At 32.5% G+C, this 17677-nt stretch overlaps 1 protein-coding gene across 1 annotated transcript; it reads left to right on the top strand.

Moving 5' to 3' along the window:
- The first annotated feature begins 3927 nt into the window (after window positions 1-3927).
- On the top strand, window positions 3928-7862 carry LOC109816189 (DNA N(6)-methyladenine demethylase ALKBH1D). Its single transcript, XM_020381086.3, has 4 exons — window positions 3928-4390; window positions 5683-6330; window positions 6784-7128; window positions 7428-7862. The coding sequence occupies exons 1-4, from the start codon at window positions 4214-4216 to the stop codon at window positions 7701-7703; spliced, it is 1446 nt and encodes a 481-aa protein (XP_020236675.2). The 5' UTR covers window positions 3928-4213; the 3' UTR covers window positions 7704-7862.
- Window positions 7863-17677: the final 9815 nt, after the last annotated feature.

A 17677-nucleotide genomic window follows, 5' to 3' on the forward strand; every position in this document is an offset into this window, starting at 1 on the left:
AATAAAGATGATGTGCGATTGTCTTGATTGGTAAAGTGATAAACCAATAAAGAATAAGAGTAAGGAAAAAGAATCAATGAACAATGATTAGAAAGTAATAGACTAGCGAAAGAAGAAGGATAAAGAAAAAGAGGTGGAAAAAGAAGGGTGAATAAATTTTATTTTAAAAAGAGAATAAAGTAAAAATATTTACATAATTAAGAGAAAAAAAGAAGAAAAAAAGAAAAAGAAAGAGATATATTTATTATTAAAATAATAAAATGATCCAAATTTTATTTAGGTCTGTCCATGCAGTTTAGTCTAGTCTAGTTGGTGCTTGACGAACTGTTCTAGCCGCTAGTTGAGTCAATTAACGTAGAAAAAAAATGCAAAGTTGCTAAAGAAAAAGGGAAAATTACACTAACCTTTCCTAAGGTCTTTTTAAATGATACATATCTCTCCTCTCTAACTTTTAAGTTAGCATTAACCGTGAGCATCATGTGATGGCAAATTGTGAATATGCACTGTGATGATATAATATTACATTGAGTCTCGTTTGACATCCATATGCAAATTAATACATACACACATATAGTTGACTTATGTCACATGCATATCCAAATTGTAGTATGTATCCATTACATTACGTGTGTGAATATGTATTATGTGATAAATGATGTGATGAATTGTAGTTGATCTAATTGTACCTTGTTGTTAATAATTTAATTGTATGTATATATGATGATATTTTCTTAGTATATATTTTAGTATTTGGCTATCCCACCTTATTTTATGTTGTGAGGTAAAGTGAGATGTTTCTTACTCCTTATTTTTTGTGTTGTCTTTGGTATGTATGTTATTACAGATGAGACTCATCATGATGTTAGTGACAAGACCTAGACCTTGTGTAAGTGTTTTGATAGGATGTAACATCCAAATTTAGTTATAGGATTTGTTATTCATGTAGTTTAGTCGTATCTTAAAACATGATGTTGGACTTATTTTGTAATTCTTTTTATTTAGAGGTGTGACATGTTTAGTTATTATGTGATATCCTTTTCTAGATTTCATACAATTTTGTTTGTTATTCATATATGAACTCAATTTTTAGTTAAAGTGTTCCTTTATTGTACTTATATATGTAGAGGAGAGGGTGTCACATAAAGCCCAATACTATATGAGTTGAGTAATGGATTATATATTTTTGACTCATAACTAAGGATGTCAACGGGACAGAGCGGGTACAAGTAGTAGCTCCCCGCTACCATCATTGTCAGAAAAATATCCACTCCATACTTGTCCCCATATTCGTGAGGTATTTGTTGAGCGGATATCCGTATATTTTTTTCAGTATCCACGAATATTCATGAATATTTATGGGTATTTACTAAAAAAAATATGTTAAAAATATTTAACAAACTATTTTAACCATACATTTTAGTTGTCAATAATATTTTTCTAAAAGTTATAAAAATCTACATAAAAAAGTTTGAAGATTATGACTAAAATTTAAATAAAATATGCATAAAAAAGTTTGAAGATTATAAAATTAAAACTAAAATATTATTCATAATTATACTAATAATAATAAGTAAATTTAAAAATTGAATTTTAAATGTTCAATCATATAAATTTAAAGTTCAAACAATACTTATTAAAATAAAATAGTTTGATTACACATAAACCAAAATAAAAGATAATAAAACACAATACTTAATTATTATAAGCCCAAAAAAGTCTAAATAAAATCAAATTTATATAAGTTCAAATAAAATTGAATTCATATAAGTCCAAATAAATTAAATATTTGTAGATATGAATATCCGCAAGTATGAGTTTGCGGATACCATGATACCTGTAGTCTCATATCCTCCCTGTTTATAGGGATGAGAATGGGTCGAGTAGGTCAGACTTTTAATATATATGCTGGGTTTATTCTTCAAAATTAAAGTCTAAGCTGACCTATTATCTATTATAGGCTTTTTTTTATAAGTCTGGTTTAACTTTTTTTAAAGTCTAATCTGACCTATTAGCCTATCTAAAAGTCTATTAAATTATTAATATTAATTATGCCAATGAACTTAATTTTAAAAAATCAACAAAATTATTTTTAAAATATAATTTACTCAATATAATTAAAATTTAGATTTTAAAAAAATATAGGAGAAAAACTAAATTATTTTTTGTTGAAGAGACAATTCATGCATAACCATATATATTAATGTACACTCATTTACAAGTCATAAACTTATAAATCTATAATAAAAAAAATATAAAAATATTTTAAATATTGATAATTTTTTTGTAAATTTATTTGTTTATTTATATTTTAATAATATATATTAAATTTTTATTATATTATATAAATAAATAAACTGACCTATCAAGCCTAACAAACTTTTTTATAAGTCTAAGTTTGACCGGTCAGGTCATAAGCTTTGAGGTGATCTATTCTTATCCCTATAACATGTGTGTATAAAAAAATCCGTACACGTTATTTGTGCGTACCAATTTACACTATTCATTTTCTATTCGTTGTGAATTTTATCCATAAATACTGGCGGGGTGCAGACTTTTTGACACTCCTACTTGTGACCCATCTAGGGGTGGGTATATGGACTTGAGTCCGCGGACCGGTTTGTAAGTCCGCGAACTTCACGGATAACGGGCCCATTTTTTTTAATTCGTATAATCATACGAACTTTTTAGGTCCGACCCCTTTAGTCCGCGGATTTTGCGGATTTAATCCGCGAGCCCGCGGATTACCCGTTTAAATGTGGACTTAAATTTTATTATTGAAGATGCTTGATTATATTTGATAGATGTAATTGAACTTACAAATATTTTATGTTTGTTTTTAAGATATTAATTAAGACTTTGATGTTTTAAGGTATTTAAATTTTGATGTACTTGGACTTACAAATGTTTTATATTTGTTTGGTTGTGTATTAAGACTTTTAAAGTTTTAAGGTAGTAAGGCTTTAATATTTGGTTAATAGTTGATATGCTTGGACTTTAAATTTTAAAGGCATTGAGACTTAAATATTTCTATTAGAAATTTAGAATGTGTAAACTTTGTTATTTAAGACTTTGATTTATTATTTACAATGTTTGATGTTATTATTAGAAGTATATTTATATCATTTTATATGTTTTTTTTTTCCTCATGTTTTTATAGGTTAAATAAAGGAAAAGAAATTTAAAATCTGAGTCAATATTCATTTAAACAATTTAGATTTAATTGGGCCCGCAGACTTATCCGTTTATCCGCGGGCTTCACGGGCTGGATACGGACTTGAAGATTTAAGTCCATTTATTTCGCGGACCGGATTTATCTGGCCCGTTAAAAATGCGGACTTCACGGACCGGGCCTTAAACGGGCCGGAATAATAATAATAATTTACAAGTTTATGTTAGTGATAGTCAACAATAATAATAACAATATTATAATATTAGTTAGTGATAACAATATAGCAATACAACATATTGATTTTAAATTTTGTTTTATATTAAAATTGATTGTTTGAGATGTATAACAAATTAACAAATTAATTTTAAAATTTAGTTGTATCATTATATTTGTAACAAGATATCAAATTATTTAAATCTATTATATAATATATAAACTTTTATAAAAAAATTAAATTTAATTATATTAATCTGACTCAATCTAATTTGATTGAATTAAATAAAAAATTAAAAAAAAATTGAAAATTTTCTTGATAACTTTTTTTTATTTAAAAAAAGCTTTCATGTTATATAAAAATATATATTTAATATATAAGAGTTAATTAATAATTATTAAATTATATTTTATCTTTTAAATTACACTCTCTCGAAAAAGAAAGAGATAAAATGTGCTTTCTAAAATTCCCAATTTTAATTTTGAAAGGGATCTTTGACTGTGGTAACATGAGCCGCATTACGCGAGTCACCACCGGAAACAAAGTTCAATGAAATTCGGCGCTTGGGTAACACCCACCACCTTCTCAAACTCTGTTACGCGTTATTCTAAGATAAAGTACACTCACCTAGACGATTAGAATTTCGATGAAATTTATCAAATGTAGTGAAACAAACCTTATCCTTTTCAAATTCTTGATATAATTCTCTATCTCAATTAATTAATTATTGGGTATATCAAATTACATCTCCTAGGAATCAAATCTTCAAGAATTATGACTTGATCTTTAATTGGCCAAACCATGCTGCACTGATTCTTTTAATAGCAACCATGCTTCTTTCACATCTCACTCCTCCTACATCCTCGCTTCATTCTCTCATAAGCCGTCACCGTTTCTTTCTCCAAATCTCTTCCATGCTTTCGGCTTCGAACCAAAAGGGCAAATTCGTCAATTCAACTACCGAGTTTTCCTCGTCGCAACCATCATCTTCTGTTCGCAAAGACACTGTATGACTCCACTCTTTTCTCTAAATAATAATTATTATTTGTGTTATTGTATCAGAAAACACCTTTTTTTCTTGTCCACGCAAATTTATTTTCTAAGGCTATGTTTTATTATCACCTTGTCTTTTTTTTTTTTCCTTTTTTTTTTCTGGGTTCATAACTATTTTAAAATTGAAGTTTATTTTGGTTTAAAGAGACCACCGTATCACTGGAAAGTTGCATATCCGTCAGAGCTATTGTTGATTAGGAAGAATAATAGGTGCCCTTGAACTAATAACCTTCGGTTTAGAATAAGTAATTTAAATTTTTTTAATTAAAAGTTGTTTGTTAATTTTTGTTTAGAAAGAGACAATGATATTGAGCCGAAGAGAGAGAAGGAAAACAGAGAGGAGAATCCTCGGTTAAAAGAAGAAAGATAGCAGAGAGACTGAAACATTAAGGAGAGAAACTGTAGAGGGTGAAAGAAAAAGAAAATCAACATTTAGCTAAATCCCTATACCTAATCAATAAAGTGTAACATGTTTGATAATGACAAATAACTTTTTTTATTTTTTAAAACAAATAATCTATCTTGATTTCGTGATTTATGTAGATAAAAAAAATATTGTTTTCCACATAATATTATTTCTTTGAATGAGTGTATAAAGCATTAAATAAATTGTGCCAAATATTAAATAAATTTACAACTTTTTTTATCACATATAGTTGAGTTTTTTGTTACTGTACAGTGACGTAATTTATTTTCTGGCTCAATTGCATCCAAATTTTTGGTGTGATTGTTGATCATTGTTGTTGTTTTAATAATAATAATAGGATGATTGTGTTTGTCAAAGTTGTGTTAAATCAAGTGAGCATCGAGGAACCTTTATGTGATGCACTTGTAGATTTAGTAACTTAATTGATTTCATTTAGCAACGTTTCACTCAGATTGTTTCTTTTCATATATCAGCTATTGAGCTTTTAGTTGGATGCCTGAAGTTTTGAATTGTGGTTGTGGTATTTCTGGAAAATACTATGATAAATTCAACTGCAGTTGGAATATTATTATGATGAGTCCAAAAGTAATAGATGTATGCGTCAGATCTTAGCTGGTGTCTCATATTTGTTATTGTGTGCATTTGGTATTAATTTTTGCTTTTAAGCAATAATGTGACTATGTGAGTCTATTTTGCCGTAATTTGGCTGTTGCGCGCGTAGGATTCAATAAATTATGTATCAGGATTTCTATACTGCATTCAAGATTACACTTTCCAATAATCTTCGTGTTTATTTTAATTTTCATGATTCAATTGCAGGTTATGGCTGGTTGTTCTAACAATGAAGATGCATCTCAGAACAATGAACCATCAATAATGATAGGAAGTATTACTGTATCGCTGGATCCAAAAAAAAGGAAGAATAATGTTTCGCCTCCTTCAGCACCTAGTCGCACATCGTTTGCTGGCAAAACATCTGAGTTAATGTCTAGTTCTGACCATTCAACTTCCTCATCGATAGCTACTACTAGTGTTAAACCAAGAAAATCAAAGAGAAAAACTCGAATTAACTTAGGATTGTCCCATGCAAGTGAAGAGAATTGTAGTGTACCACATACTAAGGAATTCTCAACATCTAACTTGACAAGTTACCATGATGAATCCCCTCAAGATAGCCATTCTTGGAAGAAGAAAGATGCTTCTTTTAAAAGACCGTATTATAATAGCCCTACCAATTCCAACTATTCAGTAGTTGGACACAATTTAGATTCTCCAGTTGGTACACCAAAGTTTAAACCATTTGACATTTGCTTTCAAAGAAAGAGAAATTCTCCTTCAATAGGAGCTACATCGCATGGAGAAAGCAATGAAATGGGCATTGAGATGCAGGAAGAAGAGATACAAGAGGAGATATTGTTGGGTCCTGGGATGGTTCTCTTGAAAAATTTTATTACTCATGATGAACAGGTACTTGATTTTTCATCTGCTCCACTTTGCATGATACTATTTTTTAAATGCCAATTTATAGTGCAGTTTATGATGACTATATATTCTAATAACCATTGTTGTCAAATACTGTCAACCTCGTTCACTGTTTTTGGAACCAACATAAATTTTGCATTTTACTAGCACTTATATGAATTACACAATCAAAATTAGAAGTTTGACAACCGTGCCAGAAACTTCTAAGACATTAAGAGGAGACATTTTAAAATTGGTTTTCATCGTGTATAAGATATTACATAGGTTGCAACCAATTCTCTCTACTGTCTAATGTTGGATTAAGTATAATAATGCTTTTCAGTCATAAAATTTGCCCCAAAGCATACTGAAGGTTGCACCATAACTTATATGCATTTGATTGAAATTTTTCTTATTCATTCTTATTTTATTTCTTTTACTTTCTTGTGATAATTTTAGGTGGAAATAGTAAAAGTGTGCCGTGAACTTGGTGTTGGTCCGGGAGGGTTCTATCAACCAGGTTATGCAAGTGGAGCAAAACTTCGATTGAAGATGATGTGTCTTGGGAAGGACTGGGATCCTCAGACCTATAAATATGGAAAGAAACGGGTAATTGATGGCAGTGAGCCACCCAGTATTCCCAATTACTTCAGTGAGCTGGTTTCAAGATCAATAAAAGAAGCACATTCTCTAATTAAGAAGGAATGCAGAGTGTGGAATGTGGAGGACGAACTTCCTTCAATGACTCCTGATATATGCATAGTCAATTTTTATACCAACAATGGAAAGCTTGGTCTTCATCAGGTTAACATCTATTCTATACATTGAGAGATCTCCTGAAAAACTCGGATCATGAGTGGGTCATGATTTTGATTAAAATAAGAACAGAACTTAGATACAATACTAATTTTATTGTGTGTTCTCCAATATTACCTCTATAGTATGCATTTAAAGCTAATGAAATTCTTTATTACTTATATTATTGAGGTGAAATATATTTTTATTTAGAAAATAACACTTGTAGTACTGTATGTAAGTTTTGACTTAGATTTAGTTTCTAATTAAATATATTGCTCTAACATTTAGAGACTAATATGATACAGGATCGAGATGAAAGCAGAGAAAGTCTCCGGAAAGGGTTGCCTGTGGTGTCTTTCTCTATTGGAGATTCAGCTGAATTTCTGTATGGTGATCAGAGGGATGTTGAGATGGCAGAGAGCGTACTTCTAGAATCAGGAGATGTGTTAATATTTGGTGGTGAATCTCGACATGTCTTTCATGGTGTGTCATCAGTTTTGCCAAATTCAGCCCCAGAGAAATTGCTGAGAGATTCTTGCCTTATTCCTGGTCGTCTCAATCTTACATTTAGACAGTATTAATTGGTGTACCCTCATCTGTTCTCTGAAGCAATGCTATTGATGTTATTATAGACAATTTTTTTATACTTTTAATATATCAATGTTGCAGATAATTGTGTATAGTTACATTGCTAATTTGCTGGCATAAATGTTACTTGTGCTCATAATTATCCCTTATAATTACATATAAATTACTTGATGGATTCAATTCATAATATGAAGTTCTGATAAAGAACAAATGATTATTCTTGACGAGTTAATTTCAATGTCTCACTTAACCAACATTACCTTGGCCTCTGTTGGCTTTCTTCCCTTTTCGGGATCTTTGATCTAAGATTGTGTTAGTATAAACTGCTTGTTTAACATGGAATCTTGTTTGAATTCTGTCTTAATATTGTATCAGGAAATTCTTTAGTTTTTATTTTGTAGGCAATTAGGCAGCATGAAGGAAACAAAACAGAAATTTAAGCCAGTTAAACTGTAGTCTGTCAAATATAAATGGCTTGGTTTTTTACTTTAAAAGGGTAATGTATTTTCAAATTTTCTCAAAATGGACAAATTTATAAAAAAGATTAGAATGGATAAGCATTCATTGTGAAACACGACTTTCATTTCATAAATATGAGTCTTGTTTTGCACACGTCCTGATTTCTGTTTAGTTTTTTTAACATGACTTCAGTTATTTCTAAAAAAACTTTTAAGTTATTTTCACAAATATGCCTTTAACATATCTCTTATTCTTTATTTATTTTTGTTCAAAACGACCACATTTTAACTCAGTTTCATGCTCTTATGAAATTATGATGCTACGCTACATCAGTTCAGATCTCAATTAAATCAAGACGACAATGTCCGGCTGATAGTCACATAATTAGTTGTTTATGCAAGAGAACTGCGAATTGGTTCGCGCGTAAATCCTTCTCGTAACTGTTCAGCTTTTGAATTCATGTCGCAACCGTTCAACTTCTGAGTCCAGTCTATTGCCGAGTGCTTTTACATTCTCCATGTTAGTTAGCGATGGTTTTCTTTTTTCCACATCCTTTAATGCAGTTTTATTTCCCATGTTATTTAAGGCTTTTACATTTTTACATTTTTTTTTGAATTACAATTGCTATTGAGTTACTCTTAACATTAATTCATTATATATTAAAATTTATTATAAAATCAAATAAGGTACCAAAATGTACCATTTATATAGATCTTCGCGTACTAAAACTTTGTGAGGGCACATACTACGTATCCGTATCACGTACACGTACCATAATATATTACGAATTATGTGACTATGTTCCAGTTACTACATAACTAGCCATCCAACAATGTAACAGTTTCATACAACTGTTGTTGTCCAATTTCGTCCAACATGGTATACTTCATCTATGCCATCATGAGGGGAAAGACAATCGACATCGGGACATACATATCTCAGCAAATTTATGAGTTTGCACAGGCCAAGAAAGGTCGTTTGGGTTTTCTAATGCTGATCCATGGGTTTGGTTATGCAGATCCAAGGGGATCTTGGTAGATGCTCCTCATTATGCCCCTCATGACTCTATCCGACCAGACATCAATGTTGCATATATTTACTAATACTACAGGTCAGAAGGAATTCCTCCACCACCTAGGGCACCTCGTGCACATTATGGAGAAGCAGATGGAGACTCAGATGAGGGCTGCTATGGCGACTAATCACCAAGTTATAGGACTAGTCATGGATGACTTGAGGCACTTTTCATTGCACATGACTACCAACATCCAAGGTACCTACCATTGCATCTTTCCTGCTAACTATGCACCTCAGATAGCATGGCCTGTTGGCTTTAGGGACCAGCAAGTTGCTGGCCAAGGAGGAGTTGGAGTTGTTGAGGAGTTAATTATCAGAAGAATCAACAGAGAAGGAGTCATCTGAGGAGGAAGATGCATAGGCCTATATGAGAGGTCAACTTTTTCTTTCTTTTTCTTTTTCTAGTGTTTTTATTATGGCATCTTTTTTATCTTTGAACTATTTTATAATTCTTGGTTGGGTTGTAATTGTGACTCTAATTAGACTATATGAGAATATTAATTGAACACAACTTTTATTATTAATCAATAATTAACTATTTTATTCTGTAAAACAAAATCTTTTGTGATACCGACTAATATGAAATCACTTAAATATTTATGTTTGTTTTTTTAAATTGGAAAATATGATATGAATAATTATATTTTTCAAAAAGTCTAGCTAATGAGTGAGAGATTCACAAATAGTAAGAATGAGTGTCCGCATTTTCTCTGTTCATTTGGTTTTGCTTAAATATTGTTAATGCTTAAATATTGTTAATGTGTGAAGGTATCTGTGTGTTGAGAAGTGATCAAAGCAATTTTAAATATTTTTTAGGTTATCAGTGAAAAAACCAACTTAAGAATTTTTGTTTTTAACACTTGTTATTCCTTTCACTACAAGAAATATTACACATAATAACATACAAATTAAAAATGTTACTATAGGTATAATATATGTAGGTACATATTTATTTGACATATAGCTATGCACAATTTTAGTGTTGATTTTAAATGAGATTTAACAACATATTTTGTGTGTCACTATAACTTATACCCACACTTTTTAACAATATATCAACATATATTTGTATTTATTGTGAGTAAAAGTAGTTTTTAATAACATATATTGTATCACTATAGGATGTGTGTTACTATATGACATTTTTCTTGTAGTGTTTGAGTAAACATTGAATTTCTTTTTATTAGAACCCGAGCTTATTAGGAAAAAAAAATTGTTACCTTACACCTTTAGGAATAAGGAGAATAATTTAGTAAAAATTAAGTGAAAAAGGTTATAAGTTTGGTGAGGGTATAGGGCATACATTATACGCACCACATAAGTAAGGATTCTAAGTTTGGTGTGGATATGCTACATTCACAAAAATATCAGAAAGGTTGATGATGACCCAAACACTAATACAAACTATTAAGTACCCTTCTTCTAGGAATATATAAAATAAATAAATAAAATATTTGAGATAAAATATTTTATAGTATAAAAAGGTACAAAAATTAGAAATTGAAAAGGTGCTTTTGGGAAATCTAGAAGGAATTGAAAAGAAATAAAAATAATACAACTAAGTGTTCTCTTAAATCTTAGGTGTTTTATATCTAGAAAAATAATGAATTCCATAGTAGTCTGGCCACATTACAAGTCAAAGAAAGTCCTTAGTGATCTTTGCACACTTTTGTTTTTCATACAACATACAAGTGTTCTAAAAGGGAAAGATGAAGAGCAAAACTAAGTTGGATAGTGTTGAATGTGTGAATTGAGTAAAACATTAACCACATAATTACGCTTGAAATTGCAATGACAGAGAGAACAAGTGTATTGGATTACATAATTGTGAATGTCATGAGGACTAGTCTCTTTTTTGAAATTTCTTCATGCATTTCTTATATGAATCTGATGTTGTTACTACAATAGACAATGTGATTTCTTGAAAAGTCAAGAAAAGAAATTTTAAACAATATAAATTTGTTCATACTAAGTGTTCTTGATGCATCTTAAGTAAGATTATGTTTAAATTACAAATTGTTTGAGGATAAACAATATTTTAAGTTTGGTGTATTTTGATAATTGACAAATATGCACATAATTTTTATTCAATTTTTGATAATTATTAATATATTTTAGACTTCTAAATCTTACTTTTGGTCACAAAACACTTAGTCATGAATTAAATTTATTTAGGATTTAATTTTTTGAATATTAGGTATTTTTAATGTTCTTCTTTGTTAAGATATAATAGGAAAAAAATACTTTTGAAGCTACAAGTTTCAAAAGAGGAACCATGATTCCAAACTACATAGAAGATCGCTCTAAGCTAGTGAAATTCACTCATAGTGACCAAATTGCAGCTTAAAGTGAGCCAAGTTAGAGGAATATGATTTTTCTTAAATAACAGAATTTTTTGCATAAGAAATTAGGGTTTAAATATAATTATGAATTGTTGAATTAACTAAATAATTCCAACATTAAATGAAAAATTAAGATGATTTATACGGAAAGTTAGTGAATTAATCTTGGATTGTTCTCATTGTAAACACAAACTCTTCATAATTTATTGTTTTATTTTACTTTTACTAAATTTAACATTTCTTGTCAAACAATTCTAAATTTTCATTAAATCATGTGTTTAGTATAAAAAATTACATTAAACAATGATAACTCAAGTCCCTATGGATTTGATAACTTGGACTACTATTACAACAATCAGTAAACTTGTCAAATGCATAACAACAATTGAAGAAATCAAAGACCTTGAAGGTTTGAAAGTTCAAAAACCTGCAGAATTTACTTGAGGCACATGAGTAGAGACTCATTGAAAGGGCCAACACAAAAGAGATGGATCAAGCTTTGCAAGCTCAAATCACCAAGAAACATGATGGTGAAAGGAAAGATTGGAAGAAAGGTAAAGGAAAAGGTAAAAAAATTGGTACTCAAATAAAGATAATAACAAAGTTGAAGAAAAATTTGAATCTTATAGTAAAAAAAAGAAGGAGGAAATAATAACTATCAAGGAAGGAAGAAAAGTTTTGAGAAGAAGAAAATTTAGCTTTATAATTATGAAAAATGGGGTCATCTTGCTTCAAAATATTGGCATGGAAAAGGGAAGCATACCAAGAATAATGAGAAGAAGGCAACTGTAGGTTAAGATGATGATTTTGAGGAAGATCCAATATTATTGATGAATAATAATGCATTAGCGATAGTAATGTGCAAAAGATTTAGTGAGGGAATGTCGTCTATCACCAATTAACAACTTGAATTTAGCAACATAATGTTCCCTTACTAATCCCTCACTATTTCCTTTAGCAAGGGATTTGCTAGGGATCTCTCCCTCTCTAATTCACGATTTTCTAGTAGTGACAAAAATTAAAGATGTGTTGTATGTTCTTGGAATAAAGTGTAATTTGATAAGTATAGGTAAACTTGTGGAGAAATCATTCTTAATCACTTTGAAGAATGATTTTATGGAGTTATTTGATTCAAATTAGAGACTGATTCTTAGGTCTCCACTTGCAAGAAATAGGACATTTCAAGCCTACCTAAAAGTAGTTGAGATGTAGTGTTTGAAAGCTACTAATCTAAATTGAGAATCATGATTATGACATTTGAGATATGATCACTTAAATTTCAAAAGCTTAACTCAATTATCAACTTGTGATATAGTAACTAGACTCCCCAAATTCTTTACACCTAAGAAATTTTGTAAACTTTTCCTCATTTGGAAATAATCTAGGAATTCTTTCAGCTCCTATTTGTAGATAAGGGTAGCATGTATACTAAATGTTGTTCATTTTGATGTGCATGGGCCATTTAAAGTGTCATCTTTAGGAGGAAACAACTATTTTACTTCCCTTGTTGATGAGTATAGTAGAAAGATATGAGTGTACTTGATAAAAACCAAAGATAAGGTATTTCAGTATTTTAGAAATTTAAGGCTATGATTGAGAAACAAAGTGGAAAAGTCATTAAGAATCTAAGAACTGATGGAGGAGGAGAGTATACATCAAAAGTGTTTTAGGCCCATTATGAAGAGAATGGCATAATGCATGATTTAACAACACCATATACTCCTCAACACAATGGAATTACTGAAAGAAGAAATAGAATAGTGCTTGACATGGCTAGAAGTGTGTTAAAATATAAGGGACTTCCTCATTATTTTTGGGGTGAAATTGTGAGTACAACAACCTATCTGCTAAATAAATGTCCAACTAAAAGGTTGAAAACTAATTTACTTGACGAATTTTGGTCTAGAAAGAAGCCTTTGGTGAGTCATCTCAAAGTATTTGGCTATGTCTATTTCAAACATATTCTTGAAGCTAGAAGGAAGAAATTGTGTGGTAAAAGTGTCCCTATGATACTAGTTGGGTATCATGTCATAGGAGCTTACACATTATACAATCCACAAAATTAGAAGATTGAAGTAAGTAGAGATGTGATTGTGAATGAATTTGACTCATGGGATTGGAAATAACAAAAGTGTAAGAGCGATCTCAAACATATGGTTCTAGTTTTTCTTGAAAACCAAACTAAGAGTGTAGATGAAGAGACTAGCACTTAAACTCCATAAATTTATGCGAATCAAAGAACTCAAAGACAGACTAGGATGCCAATTAGATAGTCAGATTTTGAATTGGTCACTGATAGTGAAGTCACAATAGAGGGTGAATTGGTACACTTTGAGGGGATTCTTACAAAAGCATGGCATAGACTATTCAAAAGTTTTTTCACCTTTGGCCAAATTGGAAAAAGTAAGATTGGTTGTACCCTTAGCTAGCAATGGTGGATTGCCATTGTTCCGCATGGATGTGAAATCAAATTTCTAAATGGACCTCTTGAAGAGGTTGTGTATATAACTCAACCTGATGAATTTTAGAAGAAAGGAAAGGAGAGGATTGTGTACAAATTGAATAAGGCCATGTATGGTCTTAAGAAAGCTCCAAGGGCTTGGAACAAGAGGATAAACTCCTTCTTTGTACAACATGGATTTTGTAAATGCTTAGTAGAATATGGAGTATATGTCAAGAAAGAGGAAGAAGCATAATCTTGATCTATCTTTATATAAATAATCTTCTAGTGACAGAAAATGATTTAAAGAGGATTGAAGAATTTATAACATAGGTGAAGTCTATGTTTGACATGACAAATTTGGCATATTTTCTTGGCTTGGAATCATACTTCATCAGTAGAAGTATGCCACTAATTTGTTGAAGAGATTCAACATGGATGATTGTAATCTTGTTAATACTTGAAATTGGAAGGTAAAAGGATGAAAAAGCTGTGGATTCAACCATGTATAAGCAATTGGTTGGTTCATTAAGGTACCCTTGCAATAGTATACCTAATTTGGCGTCTGTTGTTGGTATAATTAGTAAATTCATGAATTAACTAAAGAAGTCCCACTTGTTAGTTGCTAAAAGAATTATGAGATATGTCAAAAGGAATATTAACCCATGGTATTTTATTTCCTGTGAAAATAGAAAAGTTAACAACAAATTTCTTAGATATTATGACTTTGACTAGTGTTGGAACAAAAATGATAAGAGGAGCACTATTGGATACTTGTTCAAGTTCTTAGGAGCTCCAATCTCTTGACTCTCTAAGAAACAACCTACAGTAGTTGTATCTACCTATGAAGCAGAATACAATGCATGATCTTTTTTTGCTTATCAAGTAGTTTGGATATATTCATTGTTGCATGAACTAAAGTTGAAGTTGAAAAGCTTGTGAAGTTGTTGGTTGACAACAAATCAACCATCAATCTAACTAAAAATCTTGTGTCTCACGGGAGAAGCAAGCACATTCAAACAAGGTTTCACTCTTTGAGAGAACAAGTTAATAGTGGAAAACTTGAACTAGTTTACTATAAAACTAAAGCTCAACTGGCAGACATTCTAACTAAAGGACTGACATATTTGTAAACTTAAGGAATGAGTTAGGAATTGTTTCTTTTAAGAACTTGGATTAAGGAAAAGTGTTGTGTTTAATCCAAGTGTAAGGTAGTTAGTTGTGTAATTAATATAAGTGTTGAACATTCAATAAAAGTATTCTCATTCTTCTATACAATCATATGTGTGAGTATGAGAAAGGTATTTATTCAATATAAATGTCATTTTTTAGATATAAATCAATCGTAAAAAAATTAATATTCTTAACTTTAGATTGTTGAAAAAAATAAAATATTCTATGTATCAAACATTCCTAATAATGACCAATGAGAGTAATATACAAGAAATTTAAACATGAGAAATATACATATATACATATATATATATATATATATATATATATATATATATATATATGTTCTTACCGGAGATCTGCTGTAGAGATGATCTGCCAAGTAAGATCGTTGAGCCTCCTTCGCTGGTACGTTGGTGTTTCAAGATGAAGGTGGTACCTGCAAAAGAGACTCTGATGCTAAAGTTAGGGTTTGTATGAGTGTATGTCTCGTATAAGTAATGTACGTACCTTAGTGTGAATTAGGGTTGCGTTGGGCCTTGGGCCTGAGATCAGTTGTGATCTAATTAGATAGCGGATCTCGTTTGGATCGAGATCTCCTAAGATTAGTTATGATTTGGTTAAGTGACGAGCTGGCATCACATAGTGCGCATCCAAGGTCGTCATGCGCTGTGATGCCGAGCTGGGAGCTCGGCTTTGCGGCACGGATAACACTAGCCCCCGAGCTCCGAAGACTGTGGGTCGAGGAGTTAAGATCGAGCTCGTCAAGTGGCTGTGACCCTTCGCGTGCGCCTTCCTGTTGAGATGCCATGTGTCATAACTGGTCATTTCCAAAAACGTGCGAGTGGCGCGTTAATGGGAGTGACGGTTATGTAATGATGGTTTGCCTTTGTCATAATGGTTTTCAATTAATGTGTCGTCAGACGCGCCCCCTGGCCGACACGTGGCATGACCATTTTGAATTTGGGAAGAGCCCTTTTCTCTTCCTCGCGCCTCCCCCCTTTTCACTTTACTCATTTTTCGCTCCTTCAACTTCTTGCGCACGCTGTTTCTCTCATTTTTCTGCTCATCCTCCGTCTCCATTTTCTCCGTTTCCGCCATCATTTCAGTAACCCAGTCATTGTTAGGGTTGTTTTCCAAGGAAGAGTACTAGGTACTTCCTTTCTACAATTTTCTTTTTCCTTCTTCCCCAATCTTCTTCGAGTCTTTCTTATTTTTTCCATGGCTAGAGGGAGTGGTGTTGGTTCCTCCGAGCCTGCCAAGGGTAAGGGCAAGGCGCGGGGCAAGGCGGCGACTACCGGAACGGCCGCTGCCGGGAAAAAGAAGGAGGTGGCGCCGCCAACGGACCTCGTTCCAGGCATTCCTGGGTACGATTGGGTTCGGCGCGAGATGGCAGAGGCCCAAAGCGTTTTCCGGTCCTTTCTTGAAGTTAATGCGATCTTGAGGGCGTGTATATGGGGAAGTCTACTGACCCTCCCCATTTCTATGTTTACCAATGCTTCTTTAGGGATTTGGGCGTTTTCCTTCCCTTCACACAATTTGAGTGTGACTTTTTGAACTTTGTCAACTCGGCTCCTTGCTAGTTGCACCCCAATAGTTGGGGTTTCTTGAGGGCTTTTCAAGTCCCGTGTTCGGTCTTAGGAATAGGGGTGTCTCTTCCTGTCTTTCTTCATTTCTATCAATTAAAAATAGGCGTTCCGCCGTATGGCGTGCTGTCCTTGAGTGGGAGTAGGGATGGGGGTCTATTTACTCTCTACTCCCAGTCATACAAAAATTACAAACAAGAGTTCTTCCGGGTCGCCCTTGTGGATGTCGATCCCTTAGAGGATGGGGCGTTTTATTTTGGCATTTTTCCGAAGTTCCCTTTCTACTAGTGCCCCAAACCATTTAGTTTTCAAGGGGTAGGCCAAGTGAAATTGACGGCTGCGGAGACGGCCGCTATTGAGGACCTTGCTGCGCTTCCTCGCCTGCTGGATTGCAAGTTCGTCTTGTCGCTTGCGAATTCGGCGTACAAGGAGCGGCGCCTGGAGAGTGAGTATTTCGTCTTCTTTATATTGTTAGGGTTTGTGAAAACTTCTTTTTTTGATATGCTTCGTTTTTTGTGCTTGTGCTTGTAGGCATAATGGGCAAGAGTAAGTGGCGCGAGCTGAAGCACCGCTACAACATTGCCGAGCTCGAGGTCCCTGATCCTCAAGAGGAGGAGATTTCCCCTTTGAAGGTCAACCAAAAAAGAAAGAGGGGCGAGAAAGAGGTCGGGGGGACCTCTGCCCCTCGCGGAGTGGAGGAGGTGACCTCCAAGGCTGCAGATGCTGATGCAGTCGATCTCACTGGGAGCTCCCCGCCTGGGGAGGCTCCCCAAATGGCCACTCCGGCGACTATTAAGCAAGTTGCTCCTTCTGCCGAGGTAAGTGTCTTGTCTCCTTGGACTTTTCTTCTATGTTGGTTTTGTTTTTGTTTATTGAGGCACTATCGCTCT

The sequence above is a fragment of the Cajanus cajan genome, chromosome 3 (assembly GCF_000230855.2).
Source record: "Cajanus cajan strain Asha chromosome 3, NIPB_CcT2T_4, whole genome shotgun sequence".
Classification (NCBI taxonomy): Eukaryota; Viridiplantae; Streptophyta; class Magnoliopsida; order Fabales; family Fabaceae; genus Cajanus; species Cajanus cajan.

Bases quoted from the DNA above. Each gene is read 5' to 3' on its own strand.
- LOC109816189 (XM_020381086.3), top strand. From the start codon at position 4,214: ATGCTTCTTTCACATCTCACTCCTCCTACATCCTCGCTTCATTCTCTC. The intron at 4,391-5,682 runs GTATGACTCCAC...ATTCAATTGCAG, and splicing joins CTTCTGTTCGCAAAGACACT to GTTATGGCTGGTTGTTCTAA. The intron at 6,331-6,783 runs GTACTTGATTTT...TGATAATTTTAG, and splicing joins TTATTACTCATGATGAACAG to GTGGAAATAGTAAAAGTGTG.